The 16,398-nt window shown below is 40.1% G+C and overlaps 1 protein-coding gene across 2 annotated transcripts in view; it reads right to left on the bottom strand.

The window, feature by feature from the left end:
• Positions 1–16,398, bottom strand: part of RELN (reelin) — a 280,189-nt gene that overhangs the window by 56,078 nt on the left and 207,713 nt on the right. For both annotated transcript variants that reach the window (XM_017811391.1, XM_017811392.1), the window contains exons 25-30: positions 14,907–15,112; positions 11,456–11,627; positions 10,886–11,086; positions 8,540–8,775; positions 6,321–6,478; positions 5,223–5,430 (exon numbers count right to left, since the gene is read on the bottom strand). In XM_017811391.1, the coding sequence (XP_017666880.1) occupies positions 5,223–5,430; positions 6,321–6,478; positions 8,540–8,775; positions 10,886–11,086; positions 11,456–11,627; positions 14,907–15,112 (1,181 nt within the window). The remainder of the gene's footprint in view (positions 1–5,222; positions 5,431–6,320; positions 6,479–8,539; positions 8,776–10,885; positions 11,087–11,455; positions 11,628–14,906; positions 15,113–16,398) is intronic.

The following is a 16,398-nucleotide window of genomic DNA, read 5'->3' as shown; positions in this document are numbered from 1 at the left end:
ATGGTAAACAGTGGAGAACCCAAACCAGACGAAAGTGATGTGGTTTATTAATACCGTACCTAATAAATGAATTTTCACAGTGAGTAGCAGAATTTAGCAGTTCTGTCTCTCACAAAATGTGCAAAATCTCCAAAGCAGGCAAAGCTGCTCCTTACATCAGATCTTACCTTGGTTTCTTGTAACTGGAAATTAGATAAAGCTTAGATATAGCATTAGAGTTCTAATAAAAAACTAAAAATAAAAACTAAAGCACCAATCTTTTTTTGATCCTTAAATTCTTGATGTAAACAATTTTTAGTGAAATGAACTCATTGAACATTTTGTGGACCCTTTGATTTTGAATCTATACATTTTGATTTCATTGAATATCCTCTTGTTCTCACATCATGAAATGGCAAAAAAAGTGTTCCTGATCTGCTTTTCTTGCAACCTGCCCCTGTAGTTAGTGCTTTTATCACTTCCCTACCTTCTCTTATTCCTTTCTACTGCAAACCATGGCAACATTTTCATCTGTGTCTCTGCATGAATGTTTTTCCACATCCTCCATTTTTCGCAAAACTGCTTTCTGCAAGCCTTCTAAGGCCACAAACCCCTTTGAGACAGCCTGGCTGGTTTTGACAGAACTCTGAATTGGCCTTGAACATCCACATTTAGCTGTATCTGAACTAATAATTATCCCATATTTGTTCTCCAAAATATTGTTAATTCTTTTTTTTCCAATCTGCAGTGATGCCCTCGTATTCTTGCTGAGCTGGTATTTTTAAATTGTGACACTGTGGTTTCAGAGTAGTTTACATTTCCTGTTAGATGCGCACTGTCGTGCTATGTAGCAGCAATTAATTTCAATTAATGTCCTGCTGCTCGCTCTCCAAATTTCACTGCGTGTCTCAGACATTCATCTGAGTCTTATTGGGGCATAACTAACGTAAAGAGCATTGAGATGACTGGGAATGCCATCGCCCCCTCATCTACACCTTCTTCACAGGTTGTCTGCATTGCACACCCAAAACAGCACCTGAGCAGAGCACAGAAACTGGACTCAACCCCACAACGAGCTTTTGCATGCTGCAAGTTGGCAATGCCATTCTCCTCCTTGTTTCCCAGCCAGTTTTTAAATTAGGATGTTGAGAAACCAGGCTTCATTAATCCTACTGCCTGTAGATAACTTCTTTATGTAAAATACTACTTTTGAGGTGAATTTCTGCCTCTGTGTGAGGAAACAAGGCTTGATTTACCACTCAAATAATTCCCCACAATGATAATTCTTTTTGTTTTAGGAAATTTGGTCCTAATTTTTGTAGTGACTTTGGTAAAATCACAGACCAGCCACAGGACTACAGCCAGAGTCAGTACGATGCAGACAGGACTCCAATTTCCCGCATCCACTGCTACATACACAGTATCATGATCCTCTTCTGATTCTAAACCCAACCACATTTCAGTTCTGTTATCAAAATCTGTATCTCCTATCTGAGATGTTTTGTATATCCACAGGGACTAGGACAAGCCTGATATCCTCATCAACCTCATTTCTAACATAACCCCATAGATACTTCAAAAATCGTCAGGCTCATAGTACTACATCATTTAGCCAGGTAGGTCCTGTTTGTTTGCTGCAGCTCTGTTGTCTGAGACAGTATTAAGGCAATAAAACATCAGACAGAAGTTTCTGAGGTGAAAAGATTTACAGTCCTGTGATAAAATTGTCTTTTATGCTTGTCAAAAGTAAAGATCATTATAAAGCAAAAACAAAGGACAAAAAACCCCCTTTCTGCAGAAGGGTGAATCACCCCATCTGATCCATAAGTGTCTGACCCAGAACATCCCTGAGGTGGTTGTACAGTCGTTAGCAACGGAGTCTGTAAAGTGGACAGGAGCCAAGACAGCTAACAAGCCAGATGTCACCACTTGGAAAAAATATATATTCCATGGTTTTTATCTAGCTGCCAGGTAGACACTGTGTGCAAATGCTCCTACTGAACAGATAGCAAAGTGTGTCATAAGGGACAGGACATCAAAATGGGAGGCAGTAGCTCATCAGCAACCAAAATGCATCCATGGATCAGATTGTCAGTTGACACAGAAGGATAGAAATACTGCCAGCGAAATTGTGCCTTTGGCGTATTGGGCCATACAATAGGGAAGGGATGGAGGTGGTTTTTGAAGTGTAAGGCATAAAAAAAATGATCTGGGTGAAATGAATTTTGACACAGCTCTCTTAGTGCTATGGGACACTCTTGATATCTGGGAAAAAAAAAAGTGTAGTCAATCATATAAAGGAAAAAGGAGACAAATAGGACAAACAAGGCTATGATTATGATATCACTTAATGTATATACTAAAAATTGAGTGGTTTTTTATGATCATTGGCTTCAGGGCACAAGCTTTAGTTTTAATACTCTTAGTGTGTCATCTGAGTTTGGGAGTGTCCTGTTGGGCTGCTTCCCTGAGCAGCACAACACACCTTAGGCTGGCAAATCTCAACCCTCTGGAGCAGAGTGAACCAGGAACACTGAGCCCCATTGGACTCTGCTCTGCTGGGAAGAGAAGGGTGAATGGGAAAAGGGTCTTTGTACTTGAAAAAAAGAAGAAAAATTATTTACATTCCTTTTATAAAGTTTACCCTTTACATTCAAAAAGCTGTAACTGCAGCAAGATGATGGGGAACATGCATAGGTAGATCTGCAGCAATTGCAGAATGAAAATAAAACTTTAGTGTCTTGCAATATTTTTCCATTTTTCAATCAGGCTCTTCCATGGCTGATTTAACAAAACAAGATCTTAAAAGGTCTGGGAAAACACTATTAACCTGAAAAATAAGCAGCTTAAAAATCTACTGCAGGAGTCTCAGCCTTCCTATTCACAACCCTCAATCCACATATCTAACAGTATGTCTTTCAAGGCATATTTTCCTGCTGTTTACCCAGTCACCAAAACCTCCCAACCAAAAAGCCCTTGCAAAAATAAAAGATAACTGTGCAGGGGCTAAGATGACCCCTAATAAGATAGCTGAATTCTATGCAAGGCATTATTGAATGCAAAAAGTAATACCAAAATGGGAAAGAGTGCTTCCCTCTAATCTCCTCTTTCAAGTGATATTAATTTTAGCTTCAATAATGAAAAAAAAAAATTCTAGGCTGAGGAATTATTTTCTTTTTAGGGGATGGGTCTTTCAGTTAACCCCTCACATCCTCACAAACTTAGTCTGCCTTTACTTCTAGTAAAAAAAGACCCAGTTTTTGTTACAGTTGGAATCAAACATGAAGTGGCATGCATCTGTTCAAAGCAAGGTGTCTGAAGCTGAATGTCTACATTATACATGGCCAATATAGATTGCCTTATAATTAATGAAAGAAAGAAAGACATGCTTCCAGAAAACACAGCACTGGCCTTTGCTAGACCCTATTTTAGGAAGAGTTGTGTTGCCCTTTTGAAGCAGCTATTCTCTTCTTGGAACACAAAAGCAGACTGGGGTAATTGCTGTAGTCTAAAGAGTCCATGCAGCATGAGGTAGCTACTACCCTTTAGCACAGACTGAAGAAAGCAAAAAATCCATGTTAGTCCCATTCGTATTTTGAGAAGACCACTGTGTTTCCTCTGTCTAGCAAACAGCTCAGGGTTGTGGCTTTGAGCTTCAGTTGTTGAAGGAAGTTAACCTCCTCAGCGTGATGCTTAAAAAAAAATAAAGTGTTGATGTATTTTGAACAATCAGTTGCAGCAGGAGAGCAGCTCACACAGTGAGTACATGCTCAGAGGAGAGATCTCAGTTGCTCTTATCAAGTGTCCATCTGGTCATTTATGTTCTAGGTGCAGTTTTAAGACCACGTTTGTGACCATGTTCTTGCGCAAAACAGAAGCAGTGATAGATTAAAAAAGTCAAGAAAGAGAATTGCTCAGTATTTCTAAACTTCTTTTGGCTTTTAAAATGGCTCAAACTCTGCAAAAAAGGAAAGCTATAAGTATGAATATCTGGCATTAAAACTGGTTTCAAAGTAATATTAAAGCTAAAGGAAATACTTTTATAAGAAGATCTCTCTGTGAAAGAAGGAGTAGCTCAAAAATAGTTTGAATATAGACTTCTTGATGATGTGGTTACATCATGGATGTTTCACAGGACTAACAACAGGTGCTTTAAAGATGGTGGAACAGAAATGCTCAGATCTTCCCAGAGTTCCCAGAGACAAACATGTGCTTGTCCAAAGCGTATTTGTCAAACAATTAATTATTCTAATTATAAACTAATTTAAAAAATTATATAAATATATTGCGACAAGACAAGCAGGGGACAGAGGAAAGGCAGCTGGTGCTGTGCTGATCAGTGCCAGGGAGCAGCTGAGGATGTCCCCAAACCTGCAGCACCCACACTGCCCTACAGAGCACTGCTTGCCTGAGCTGAAGAGTGGCAGCAGTAACTTGTGGCCAGACTTTGCTGAGTGATGTCACAAATTAAATAATGGAGCAAATCATGGCATTACTTAGAACAGTATTTGTCAGGAGAAGTATCTTTTATTAAGCTAAATGACATAATTGTAGGGTGTGCAAGGTTTCAGGTGGGAGATCCCTTATGAGACTGGACAAAGCACCAGCAAACTCCAGACTAAATAGTGGTTAGAATTAACAGCTCTTTGTTTATTCTAATTATATTAATCAGTTAGACAATTTGAGAGAAGAGGATAATTGCTGCCATTGGAGCAGGATTCAGTGGCAGCAGGGAGAGAGGTGAAGGCTGGTTACCCTCTTGGCTATGTAGAAATAATTCACATTCCATTCCTTTGCACTTCTGACAAGTGAACTAATTCACAACATCTGGCAAGTAGACAAAAGCTCCTTGCTATGCCATCATCATGCCTGCAATTCAACAGTCAGCAGAAAAGGAGTTTTTCTCTCCAGTTCTGGGCAGAGCCTTAGTTTTTGTGCATTCTCAAGACCATGTCTTGTGCCTGTCCACCTAGAATACAATGCAAACTATCTTCTCAGAAGGATGGAGAGTTAATATTTTATGTTGCTATTCCACTGTTCCTAACCTAAGTATTCTCTTTCAGAAGAAGGAAATAGTACATCAGAATGAAGAAAGAAGTATTTTTTTCTGCCTTTAAGATTTCTTGTACAGACTACGACTGCCAGAAAACCACTTCCAACCTTTTCACATCTACACTTGCAACAGGGCAGAAGAGACAACATGAATACACAGGCAATTGTGAGAAGCAGCACTGAGGATTGACCTGATATTTGTGGTGTCCAGGGGAACAGTCCTCGCCTCCCTTTTGCCAGGTCCGTTGAAGTACAGAGATTTTCCATCGCTGAGCACACCACAGCCTGTCCCAACCTGACCTCCTGTTATCTTGTACCAGAGAGGGCTTAGCTTCCTCTCAAACCTGTCGAACATCTCACTGTGATTAGGCACATTAGACACACACGTTCCATGCGATGCTTCAAAAAAGAAAAAAAGAGGGAAATGCTTTGGTGAAACTGTGCTGAACAGAGTAAGGGTCAGATACAGTACCGTGGCAGATGGTTCCGTTGCATCCACATGCAACAAAGCACTAGGCTCTTCTAAGAAAATGCCCTGATGATTGTACCTTTTCAAACCCACTTTACAAATTTTTGAATGCAGAATAAGCCCTCTTCCTCTAAAGTCTAAGATGGCTTATTTCACTAGGTGAAAAATAGCCATGCATTATGCTGATAAGGCATTTTTTGTAAATAGAAAAATATTATCCTTTTATTTTATTTTAAACAAATCGAACAAAAGATGTTAGCTTATTGCTTTGTTGGTATAGAGGGTTGAAAAGAGTGCAGTGTACAACTAGTTGTGTCAATCACTGTTTTTTTCATGGGTTTTGGATTTTTTTCTATTTCAGCATAAAAGCACCTGAAACCAAAAGTGAGCAGAATTTTCCACAGAAGGGCCTGTCAGAGCATATGTTCCCTCCTGGTCCCATGCCATCTGATGGCCAGGGGACTCAAAAATGGCAACGATTCTTTTGAAGATGATCCAAACGCTTTTAAGCAGACTTTTCAGTTTCTAATGTTTTATTTTGTTTTCTCTTTTATTGCTAGTCCCTTCCCATTCATGCAGATGGTGATGTTCAAAGATTGCAATTGCCAGAAACATCAATGGTGTCCTCTGCCTTCAGCTGCTCCGCTTTGCCTGTGCTGAATTTTATTTAACAAAACAAAAAGATTCTTGCTGGCAGCCCACGAAAGATATGTCATCATACATTTTTCCAGAATACCGGAGAGGAAAAACAAGATGCTAGATTTGCAGCTTTAAGTCAGCCAATGCTTACTATAATCCCATCTGAAGAGGGCTGTCTTACCTGTGTAGCCCAGGTCACAGAAACAGACCCCTGAGACACAGTCCCCGTGGCCATTGCAATAGTTGGGGCAAGGCTCAGAAATGTAGACGCCGTCTAAGCCGAAAGGAGGCACACTCTTGTGGGAGCTGCTCTCCTGGATCCAGCGGAATCGAGTCTTACTGTAGAGAAACAACAACAAAGGACGCGGTATTACTATTCCCAGCTTCAATATCTGCTGCTCCGTGTTTAAGATTAAAAGGGTCTTTCCCTAAATTTGCCTTTTGCAAATAGGATGCCTGAAAAATATTTCTGACATCCTACATTTTTGTCCAGCATTGCTTAAGGATATTTCTTCCAGATTTTTTGGATGCATTTTGACTTCCTCTATTTCCCTAGCCTGTATGTACCAGTGTGATGCAAAGAACAAACACATGGTTTTATCAACAAAACTGAATGATTAGACGTGACTCTGAAGATGCCTTTTACTTGTTCAACCTGAACAACTAATTACATATTAAAATCCCAGAACTCCATTTCTTACAGTACTTACAAAAAGAACTCAGTAATGGCAGTGATGCAGAGTTTGCTATGGGATTGTACACTTTTAAGTAAAAATTTTCAAGTTATTTTGATACAAAAAAAAAAGCCACTTTCTAAAAACAATGGCAAATAACATGTCCTACAGGACATGAGCACAGAAATACTAAGTTTTTATTCTTGGATGACAACACGAAATTCCTAGAAAACAGTGATTTAATCCTTAACTTATATAACTGAAGCTGCTCCAGAGAATTCAATGAGCTAACACTAAGTTACTCCAGCTGATCCACTGCATAGGAAATTTGTTGAAGAAAAAATATTTTGGTTATTCATTTTCAGTATTTAGCTTTTAACTAAATCATTTTATAGGAGCTCCAGAGAGGGGAAGAGATTTAAAATCTCACTGCCAATCTAGTGGATTAACTAAGATTCTCCTTTCTACTCTGCCTAAAATATGGTAAACCTATTGCTTCCCTTTTCTGCTGTGCACTGGGATTTGGTAGGTAGGTGGTCATCGTGCTCGGGCTCTGTACCAACTGATGAAATGTGAGCCTCTCTGGTTAACTCATAAGCCACAACTTCTGAAGTGACCCACAACAAATCCAGTTTTCAACATGCCAAGAGCCTCATTGGAGTCACAATACTTACATTTTTAATGTATTAGCATCAGCTTCTTATTCCTGATCACATTACTGAACATAATGCCAAACAGATTGCTGCTATTGATTCTGCACTGCTTGTTTTGGGTAAATCAAATCAGCTGGTGTCAGATCTGTGCAATTTGGCACCTGCTTTTATTGGCTAATTACTGAAGAAAAGACAAACTTGTTATGGTACACGCTGCTATTTCGAGTCCTTGCGGTAAAGGCATCAGCTCTCCTGCTACAAAATATGCCACACACTCAAAATCTGTGCCTGGGCTTGAGGATGATGAGTCCATGGCAGAATGACGGGGCTGAAGCCCCAGGGCAGCACTGGGGCAGTTGCCTGGGGGGTGAGAGGCAGGAGGCAGCAGGGACATGGCCAGGGGCTCAGTGGGGACCGATGCTGGCAGCGCTTGGTGCAGCCAGAAAATCGGATTGGGTTGTTTTACTGCTGGGGTAAGACAGAGAGTAAGAGGAGTGAGAAACTTCAGCTAAATCCAAGTGAGATTGAGAAAAGCTGCCTGATTTCAAGGCTTATTTGTGTGTTCCAGCATCTGATATTTTCTCACCAGTGTTAACCCGATGCTGAGGTCATGCTTGCAGGTGAGCACACCTATTATTCTTCCCTGTTTTGCCTTTGGCTCTCCTGGCCACCTTCAGTGACACAGCATATCACACAACAGCCCAAATACCTTTCTAAGGTTTCTTTGCCCAGTGGTAACTAAAATTAATCCCGTTCAACTGGCTTATTTGATTCCTGTGACTTATTACACTCTTGCTGGTGCTTCTGACCTAACTAATATATATAAAGACAGATGATGGTTGATGTCAAATTAAAATGTGGTGCTTTGTAATTTAGTTCTATAGAACAATCTGACACCTTTAAAATGGAAAATGTCTCCCTGTTTTGGGGAGCACAGTATATTTTTCCCAGATCTGCCATTTTTTAAAGCTGCTTTTATTCACAGCTTTGCAACTTTTTCCCAGTGTGCCATCACAAAAGCAGCAGCTAATTCATGGGTCCCACTGGCATCACTGGTTTACAATGCACAGTACCTGGCTGCAAGCGACCTGGGGATAACAATAGTAATCCTTGTCCAGTCCTCAAAGTCTCCTGTGTGGTACACGGTGGGCTCGCTCAGCTCCCGGGAGCTCCCTTCGCACCCCTTCATGCCTGGAGAAGCAGGGTAGCAGCCCTCCTTCACCAGTGACCAGAAGAGCCCAGCATCATGTGAGTACTGAAGCAGAACAGGAGCAGAGCTGCTGTACTGGTTGGTGCAACCAATGTTCAGCTGCAAAAAGAGCAGAGCATCAGATATGAGCTGAAGAAACCTGCACTGTTATTAGTATTTATTGTCTGCAGACCACCTTTGACTTTTTGGTTTGGGAGGCTTAATGCTCCAAACACTTGCTTTGAAACCCTGGGCAGGGGTTGGTAGGACTGATGGTAGGACCCTGTTTCCTACATGTATATGACATCTCAGTAAAAATTCCCACTATCCCTTCATTAAGGCTGCCGAGTTCAGCGCACCAAAAGGTGCAAAGAACTTTTCAAGGCTCTCTGTGCGTAGCATGCCCCAAACAGCAAACTCTGCACAGGCACCTCTATGCCCAAGAGTGGGAAGAGCTGTATACTCTGAGATCCATCCCATCTGCAGTCTGCCCAGTGTGACCAGAGGATCAGTCTGACTCCCAGGTGAGCCCTGACCACAGCCCTGTCATTGGCCTTGCAGGAATGATGTCTGGGAGTTGACACTGCAGCTTGGGCCCTCAGAATAGAGTAAAATTGGATTAAGTAGAAAAATGCATATTAAAATGTGAAAAGAGAATGTAACCAAGACAAAAATCAACTGCTGATTTGAAGTTTTCAGTTTCATTTTTCAAGCTATAAGAAAAATATTAGTTTTCATTATTTTCCTGCAGGAATTCTACTTGAGCTATAGAATGTAAAATGTAAAACAAAATCATTCATGTAAAATGAAATAATTCTGACAAATTGCTGTCTTTGAGTTTATCAATGCAAAATTATTCCAGCTTGCTATTTAAAATGGAAATTTCACAAACTTACAGAAGCATTTAACTGTATGCTTAAAATTAAAGCATGCAAATAAGATGAACACATTTATGTGCAGGCTGGTTTAAAAGCTTTCCAAAAAAGTCTGAATTCAGGCCTTAAATGATAGACTTTATAAAGAACTCACTGTTCTGTGATACATGTTGTTTATGTTTTGTGTATTTGTGTTACATTGTCAAGTGCTTCAGTGATGAAATGTGTATGAAACATTTTTAAGTATTGATTTTTTTAGTCTAAAAATTTTTTTAAATGCTGCTGCTCATCAAACGTACAGAAGGGAGACAGTCACTGAAGTAGAGGAAAGTGGTGAAGAGGTAAATAGCATCTTTTTTCAGGCTAAATAGTATTGATACATTGAGATATTTTTGTGTCTTAGTTTAAAGTATAAAACTACAAGCAAAACTCACTCAGAAATTGTACTGAAATCCCTCGGTTTGTATAGCATTTCATTAGCATAACTTTTAGATGAAATGAGATTATTTTACAAATCCCATTATTTCTAACTAACTTTCCTATTTATAGAACTGTGGGAATTATATTTGAAAAGCTGCCTGTAAACATCTGATTTCTTTAATAATTCCACTTGTAAATTATTCAGTGTCTGTATCCACCAATTATGTAAGGACCATGTATTTGTGGTGAGCTCATTAAAATTGCATTGCAACCAACCTCCAGAATTCACCAATGGGATTTCATTATAAACTCAATAAAATTTTGATTAGGGTTCAGAAACAAGAGCTTGTCAAAGCAAATATACTTTCTTTGGAGCCCATATTCTGATGTATTGTCAGACCACTGAAATTTCTGTAAGCCCTTTAAAGAGGAAAATGCTAATTGGAGCCTATATTCATCGACACAATGAAGTAAATTATATGAAAAACCCACACTGGAGTACAGAGCAGCTTGTAAGTCCTTAAATAGTTTAAAATACAAAAATGTACGCAAACCACATTGGAGCTTTTGTACTCATGGAGCCCCAGACGGGATAAATCCTTTTTTGCTTGACATTGCAGTAGCATTTCCTGGTACTGACTCGAATACAATGACAGTCACTTCAACCCACTTGTGAAATGTATTGAAGAACAAAAAGCTTTAAAACTTCTCCAGAGGGGTAAAAACGCTCTCCTGCACCAAGGTTTTGGCTATCCTTCCAGAAAGCAGAACGGCATTTTATGCTGTTTGAATTCATACTTCTGCTCTTCACATCTTTCTATGCAATGGTCTAGTTTATCACATTGATTTGAACTGTGGCCACAGTGGCATCTTGCAAGTATTGACTAAGGGCAATTTTAGGGATATTCTTGCAGGGATTTATGTTTAAGGAATACCTTGAACTGCAGGACGTATCCAGGCTTCAGACTTAAATCTCGAGTCACTGCAAACCGGTCTCCATCGGATTTACCAAAGAGCATGGCGGAGGGCGTGGCAGAGCAGAAACTTTCATTTTTGGTCATCCCTTCGTTGGCCAGCATTAACCACACACTCATCTGGTTCATAGGGTAATCGAATGCTGGCTTTTCATAAAAGTTCTGTTAGAAATGAAAAGGAAAGCCACAAGTACTATCACCTTGCAGTGGGACTTCAGAATAATTCACAAAATGATCAACTTTCAAATTTTGCAATTTGTATTTTCTGTCATTTTCAAAAAATTGTAATTTCCAAAACTTCAGTCCTGACTTTTTGAGGAAATACATCATTACATCCTCTGTCACAAAGATTAGGAGCCTGATGATTTTGTGATAAGACCCAAGTTATTCCCACACAGCTGCAAACACTACAGATGCTTCTTTAAATAGACCCAACATTTTCAAAGAAAATTATATTCAAACAAAAGTCTCCTAACAGAGAGGATGGTCCCTGGTTCGTGGGGATGCCCAGAGCCTGCTATTGCTTATTACCTGTGGTAAAGTGGGATTAACAACAGGAATGATGTGCTTCTGCTTCTCTGACAGGATGATGATGTCATCGATGGCCCACTGATCATACCCTTCCCCTGAAAACACGGGCTGCCACCAGCGAAACCTAGTGCAAGGTGTCTTGGCTGCAGCTGGCAGCTCCAGATAGACAAACCTGAAGAACAGAAGTGAAGTAGAACTTTAGAGAGCACAGTTTGTAGAGAAATGTACCACTGAAGAGGGAAAAGGGGCATCTATCTTACAAGTCCAAAGTCATTTGCATTTCCAAAGAAGGGCAACAAAGCTGACAAAGGGTCCAAGAGAGTAAGTCAAATGAGGTGTAGCTGAGGGAGCTGGGGTTGTTTAGTCTGGAGAAGAGGAGGCTCGGGGGAGATCTTATCAGTGTCTGCAACCACCTGACAGGAGGCTGTAGCAAGGTGGGGGTTGGCCTTATCTCCCAGGCAACCAGCAACAAGAGGACATAGCCTTAAATTGTGCCAGGGGAGATTCAGATTGGACAACAGGAATAATTTCTTCACTGAAAGACTGCTTAAGCATTAGAACGGGCTGCCCAGGGCAGTAGTGGATTCACCATCCCTGAAAGTGTTCAAAAAATGACTGGATGTGGCACTTAGTGCTATAACATGGTGGTGTTCAGTCAAACATTAGATTCAATGATCTTGGAGGTCTTTTCCAACCTTAACGATTCGATGATTCTATTATTCTAACCTCCTATATATCTAGATACCTATTTATACACTGCATATGAAGAAGCTGTCTTTATCCTTCCTGTCTGTGGAAAATGTAAACTCTTTAAGAAAATGTCTATTTTTTATGATCTATTACTATATTGCCAAGCACAATAAGGAACTGATTTGAACTCTGCAGCTTTGAATTAAACTGTTCAGCTGATCCATGTTCAACAAGTCTTAATGTTCTTCTGGTGCCAGGAAGTAATAGTGAAATATGCTGGCAAAATTAATTTCTCATTCTCTTCTGCTGATTGGTCCTATTTGTAGAAAAAAGCATCCTTCTGTTACAATGCAATAGATTATGTAGCAGAGCCTTCTTCTGCGGGTAAAAATATTTCAGCCCTCCTATACATATGTTTATAAAAGAACTTGAGTTTGTCTCAGTTTGCTTTATGTTTGACTTAGGAAACACCTTACTAAAATGATGTTAAATAAAAGTTAAATTTTCAAACCTAATCACACTTATGTCAAAAGTACAACAATTAGTTACTTTCTCAATCCTGTTTAAGACAACTTACATATATGCATTTCTAGATACAATATTTTTGGCACTCTTTCTTTATATCTCATGTTATTTTGTGTCATGGACTCTGCTTCATTTGCCAGTGAGGCAGAGATAGGAGAAGAAACTGTTGTTTTCCAGAGGATTCCGAGATTTATGTGTTGGAGAATAAGGAATTGTCAATAAAGGTCTAGACTGCATTTGAAACAGCAGGAAAATAAATCTGCATAGCTATGTTCTGTAAGGACCATCACTCTTGATTGCTCAGAAGGGCAATATTTTGTCTAAAACGAAAGTATTGGATAGCCTAGTGATGAAGGTTTCAGTATTTAGCTTCTTTGTTGAGTGTGTCCTGAAGGGAAGGTGGTAGCTGTAGTTTCTCTGGATTTTAGTATGGCTTTTGATACTGTACCTCACAGCATCCTTATGGACAGGTTGTCCAACCGTTGGAAGAGTGGTTTCAGGGTATGCTGGGTGAAGACCTGGTTGAAGGGCAGAATTCAAAGGTTGAGGTGAATGGGGCTACATCTGGCTGGTGACTGGTCACCAGCAGTATTCCTCGGGGTTCAATCCTAGAGCCACTCCTGTTCAATGTTTCTCAAGGATCTGGATGCAGGCGTTGAATGCACCATTAGCAAGTTTGCTGATGATACCAAAATGGGAAGTTGACTCTCTTGAGGATCAAGAGGTCTTTCAGAGGGATCTTGACAGATTGGAGCATTGGGATTGATGAATGGGATGAAATTTAACAATTGGGAATGTCGATTCTGTGCCTAGGATGGAGTAACACTGAGCACAAGTATAATCTGGATGTGGCTGGAGATCAGCCCTGCAGAAAGGGATCTGTGGGTGCTGGTCGGCAGCAAGTTCAAAAGGTGTTGGCAGCAAGTTCAAAAGGTGTCAGCAGCATGCCCTGGCAGCCAAGAGGGCAAATGTGGGGTGCACCAAACACAGCATCACCAGCTGTTCAAAAGAAGTGATTGTCCTCCTGTATTCAGTGCTGGTGTGGCCTCACCTTGAGCACTGTGTGCAGTTCTGGGCCCCTTGGTCTGAGAAGGATGTGAAGGTCCTTGAATGCATCCAGTGGAGGGCAACAAAGCTGGTGAAAGAGCTGAAGGACTTATGAGGGATGGCTAAGGATATGGGCTTGTCTAGTTTGGAGAAAAGGAGGCTGAAGGGTGACCTCACTGCTCTCTACAGCTTCCTGAGGAGGGGATATGGAGAGGGAGAGGCTGAGCTCTTCTCCCTGGTGTCCAGTGGCAGGACTCATGGGAAAGGTTCAAAGCTGTGCCAGGGAGGTTTAGACTGGACACAAGGAAGCATTTTTGTTCCAAGAGTGTGGTAAAGCACTGGAACAGGCTTCCTAGAGAAGTAATTGATGCCCCAGGCCTGTCAGTGTTTTAGAGGCATTTGGACAATGTCCTTAATAACACACTTTAATTTTGGTCAGCCCTGAAGTGGTCGGGCAGTTGGACTGGATGATCACTGTAGGTCCCTTCCAACTGAAATAGTCAATTCTATTTTATTCTATTGTATTCTAAACAAAATTCAATAGTTTTATACTTCCAAGTGCCTAGATGGCCTTTAGAAAAAGACAGTCCGCCAAGTTACAGAAGTCCTTCTGAAAGCGTTGTTCATTGCAATGCAAAATGACAAGATGGGAAAATAAAATTATTTGCATGTTGAAAGACATGGATGATAGGTAACAGAAATAATGTTAATACTTATGCAGACAACAGTTTAAATTTTCACTGGCAAGGTATCTTACAGCAAATTTGAAATGCTGAACATGAATTCTTCTCTTCCTTAAATACTTATTTAAAGGAGCTTTTGTTTTATGTGACATTAATACATGTTCATTAGATCTGAAACCAGAGTCAGAGGAAATGGCAGATTTCTACACCTCTTTTGGGCAAGTTCTGTATTTGCTTGCTAATATTTTGCAGATATTAGAATTTTAGTCAGGTTTCATATGGGAGGTAATAGGAAACTTTACATTTTACTTCCGTTTTTAAAGGTCCACTTTCATTACATTTTTTATTCCTAGTGACAGGAGTTTACTGTGGGAGCCTGAAAAAGTTTCCATATATTGATGGCTTTAAACATTATAATCTGAAATTATTATTCATGTTTTCATAAATTCAGAAATATTTTTTTAAAAGCTGATGCAGTATGGATATAATTTAGACCAAAATTATACCTGGGTTTGCTGAAGTCAGAGAAATACATTTCTGCTAGTAGCTGCCAGTTGATACCACCATTATTGCTGTACTGCAGCAGCACACCTTCTTCTCTGCTGTCAGGTTTATTGCATGAAGAACTGTCTCCTCCTATTTGGATGTAAAACTGTACAAAATCCACCCATGTTGTGTCCAAATCCCAGCTTACCAACTGTCTTTTTCCAGCCTACGATACAGAGAACAGACGGCAATAATAATTTTAATTATGACACCTTCATTATGAATAGAAATATTTAAAATTCAACACAGATTAATATTGCACAGAAAATTACACAACATGGAGAACATTGAATTTTGTGTTAATTTGATCTCTCAGTTATTCTTTTTGGCCATCCTTTATGTCTTAATGACCCTGATATGATCCCACAAATATTTTTATTACTAGATTTCAACATACAATGCAACTACACAACATGATTTCCACACAACTATTTCATCTCATTCCTTCAAGGTCCCAAGTACTTCCAGAAGATAAAGAGCAGATGCTGGATATCCTGAATCAACTAGGGTTAAATTTTTAAGTTTTCAGCTTTTTAACGATAACGCTCAGAGATGTAAAAGGCTATTTCTGACATCTCATCTCCCCACTTAAATCTTGCACTGCATAGGTTTACCTGATCACGTGAAATCAGCCCCTATAATACCTGTTGCTTGAAGCCCACTTCCTATACAAGAACTGGGGCTTGGCATTTTCTCTTCATGTATCACCCAAATAAGATTTGTTCCTACACAAAACTATGCTCTTTTCCTAGTAGGTATTGTAAATCAGGAACCTCTCAAATAAAAACTGTGGATTTGGTTTCACGTTTACCTAAGCACAGCTGAGAGAAAAAAACAGCCTTGTAAAATTTAGTGAATGGCTTTTCCAAGACCGTTTTTGAGTTCTAGCAGGTCAGTGTGGTCACTTTGTGCATGATAGCAAAGGAGGACTGAGCATATTCATCTGAAAAAAAGCTTTAAGGTTTAAAAACCTTTTTTTTTGTAACGGGAATTATCCCATACCCCTCTTCCCTTTGTGCCCTGGTGCTTGAAGCTGAACTTGTGGGCTTGCACATCAACAAACCTACAAGATGCCGATATGTGACATGAAGCTGCCTGCAGTAAGGCAGGACACAGGACAAGAGCAGTGTCCCCATGGAGGTGCCCTGCATGCCCTGCATCTGACACAACCCTGCCCCAGCACAGCACTGTGCTGCCCCAGGCTTTTACAGGTAAGCCAAAGCTGTATGTGTGCAGCCAGAGGGATGATGCAGGGATCATATTTCTGCATTTATTAAAGTAGCTGCAACCTGGCACCACCCCCCAAAATGGAGCAGAACTGTCAACATGTCCACTGTTTCTGATTCCCTAAAAACTCATGGGTTTACCTCATAAAAAGGTATCAAAAAGGAAAACCTGGGCTGAGTTATATAATGATGCCTACGTTTTAAGCAATATTTTTCTTTTCTCTGT

The sequence above is a fragment of the Lepidothrix coronata genome, unplaced genomic scaffold (assembly GCF_001604755.1).
Source record: "Lepidothrix coronata isolate B3197 unplaced genomic scaffold, Lepidothrix_coronata-1.0 Scaffold32, whole genome shotgun sequence".
NCBI lineage: Eukaryota > Metazoa > Chordata > Aves > Passeriformes > Pipridae > Lepidothrix > Lepidothrix coronata.
This window is presented reverse-complemented; position numbering and strand designations above follow the sequence as displayed.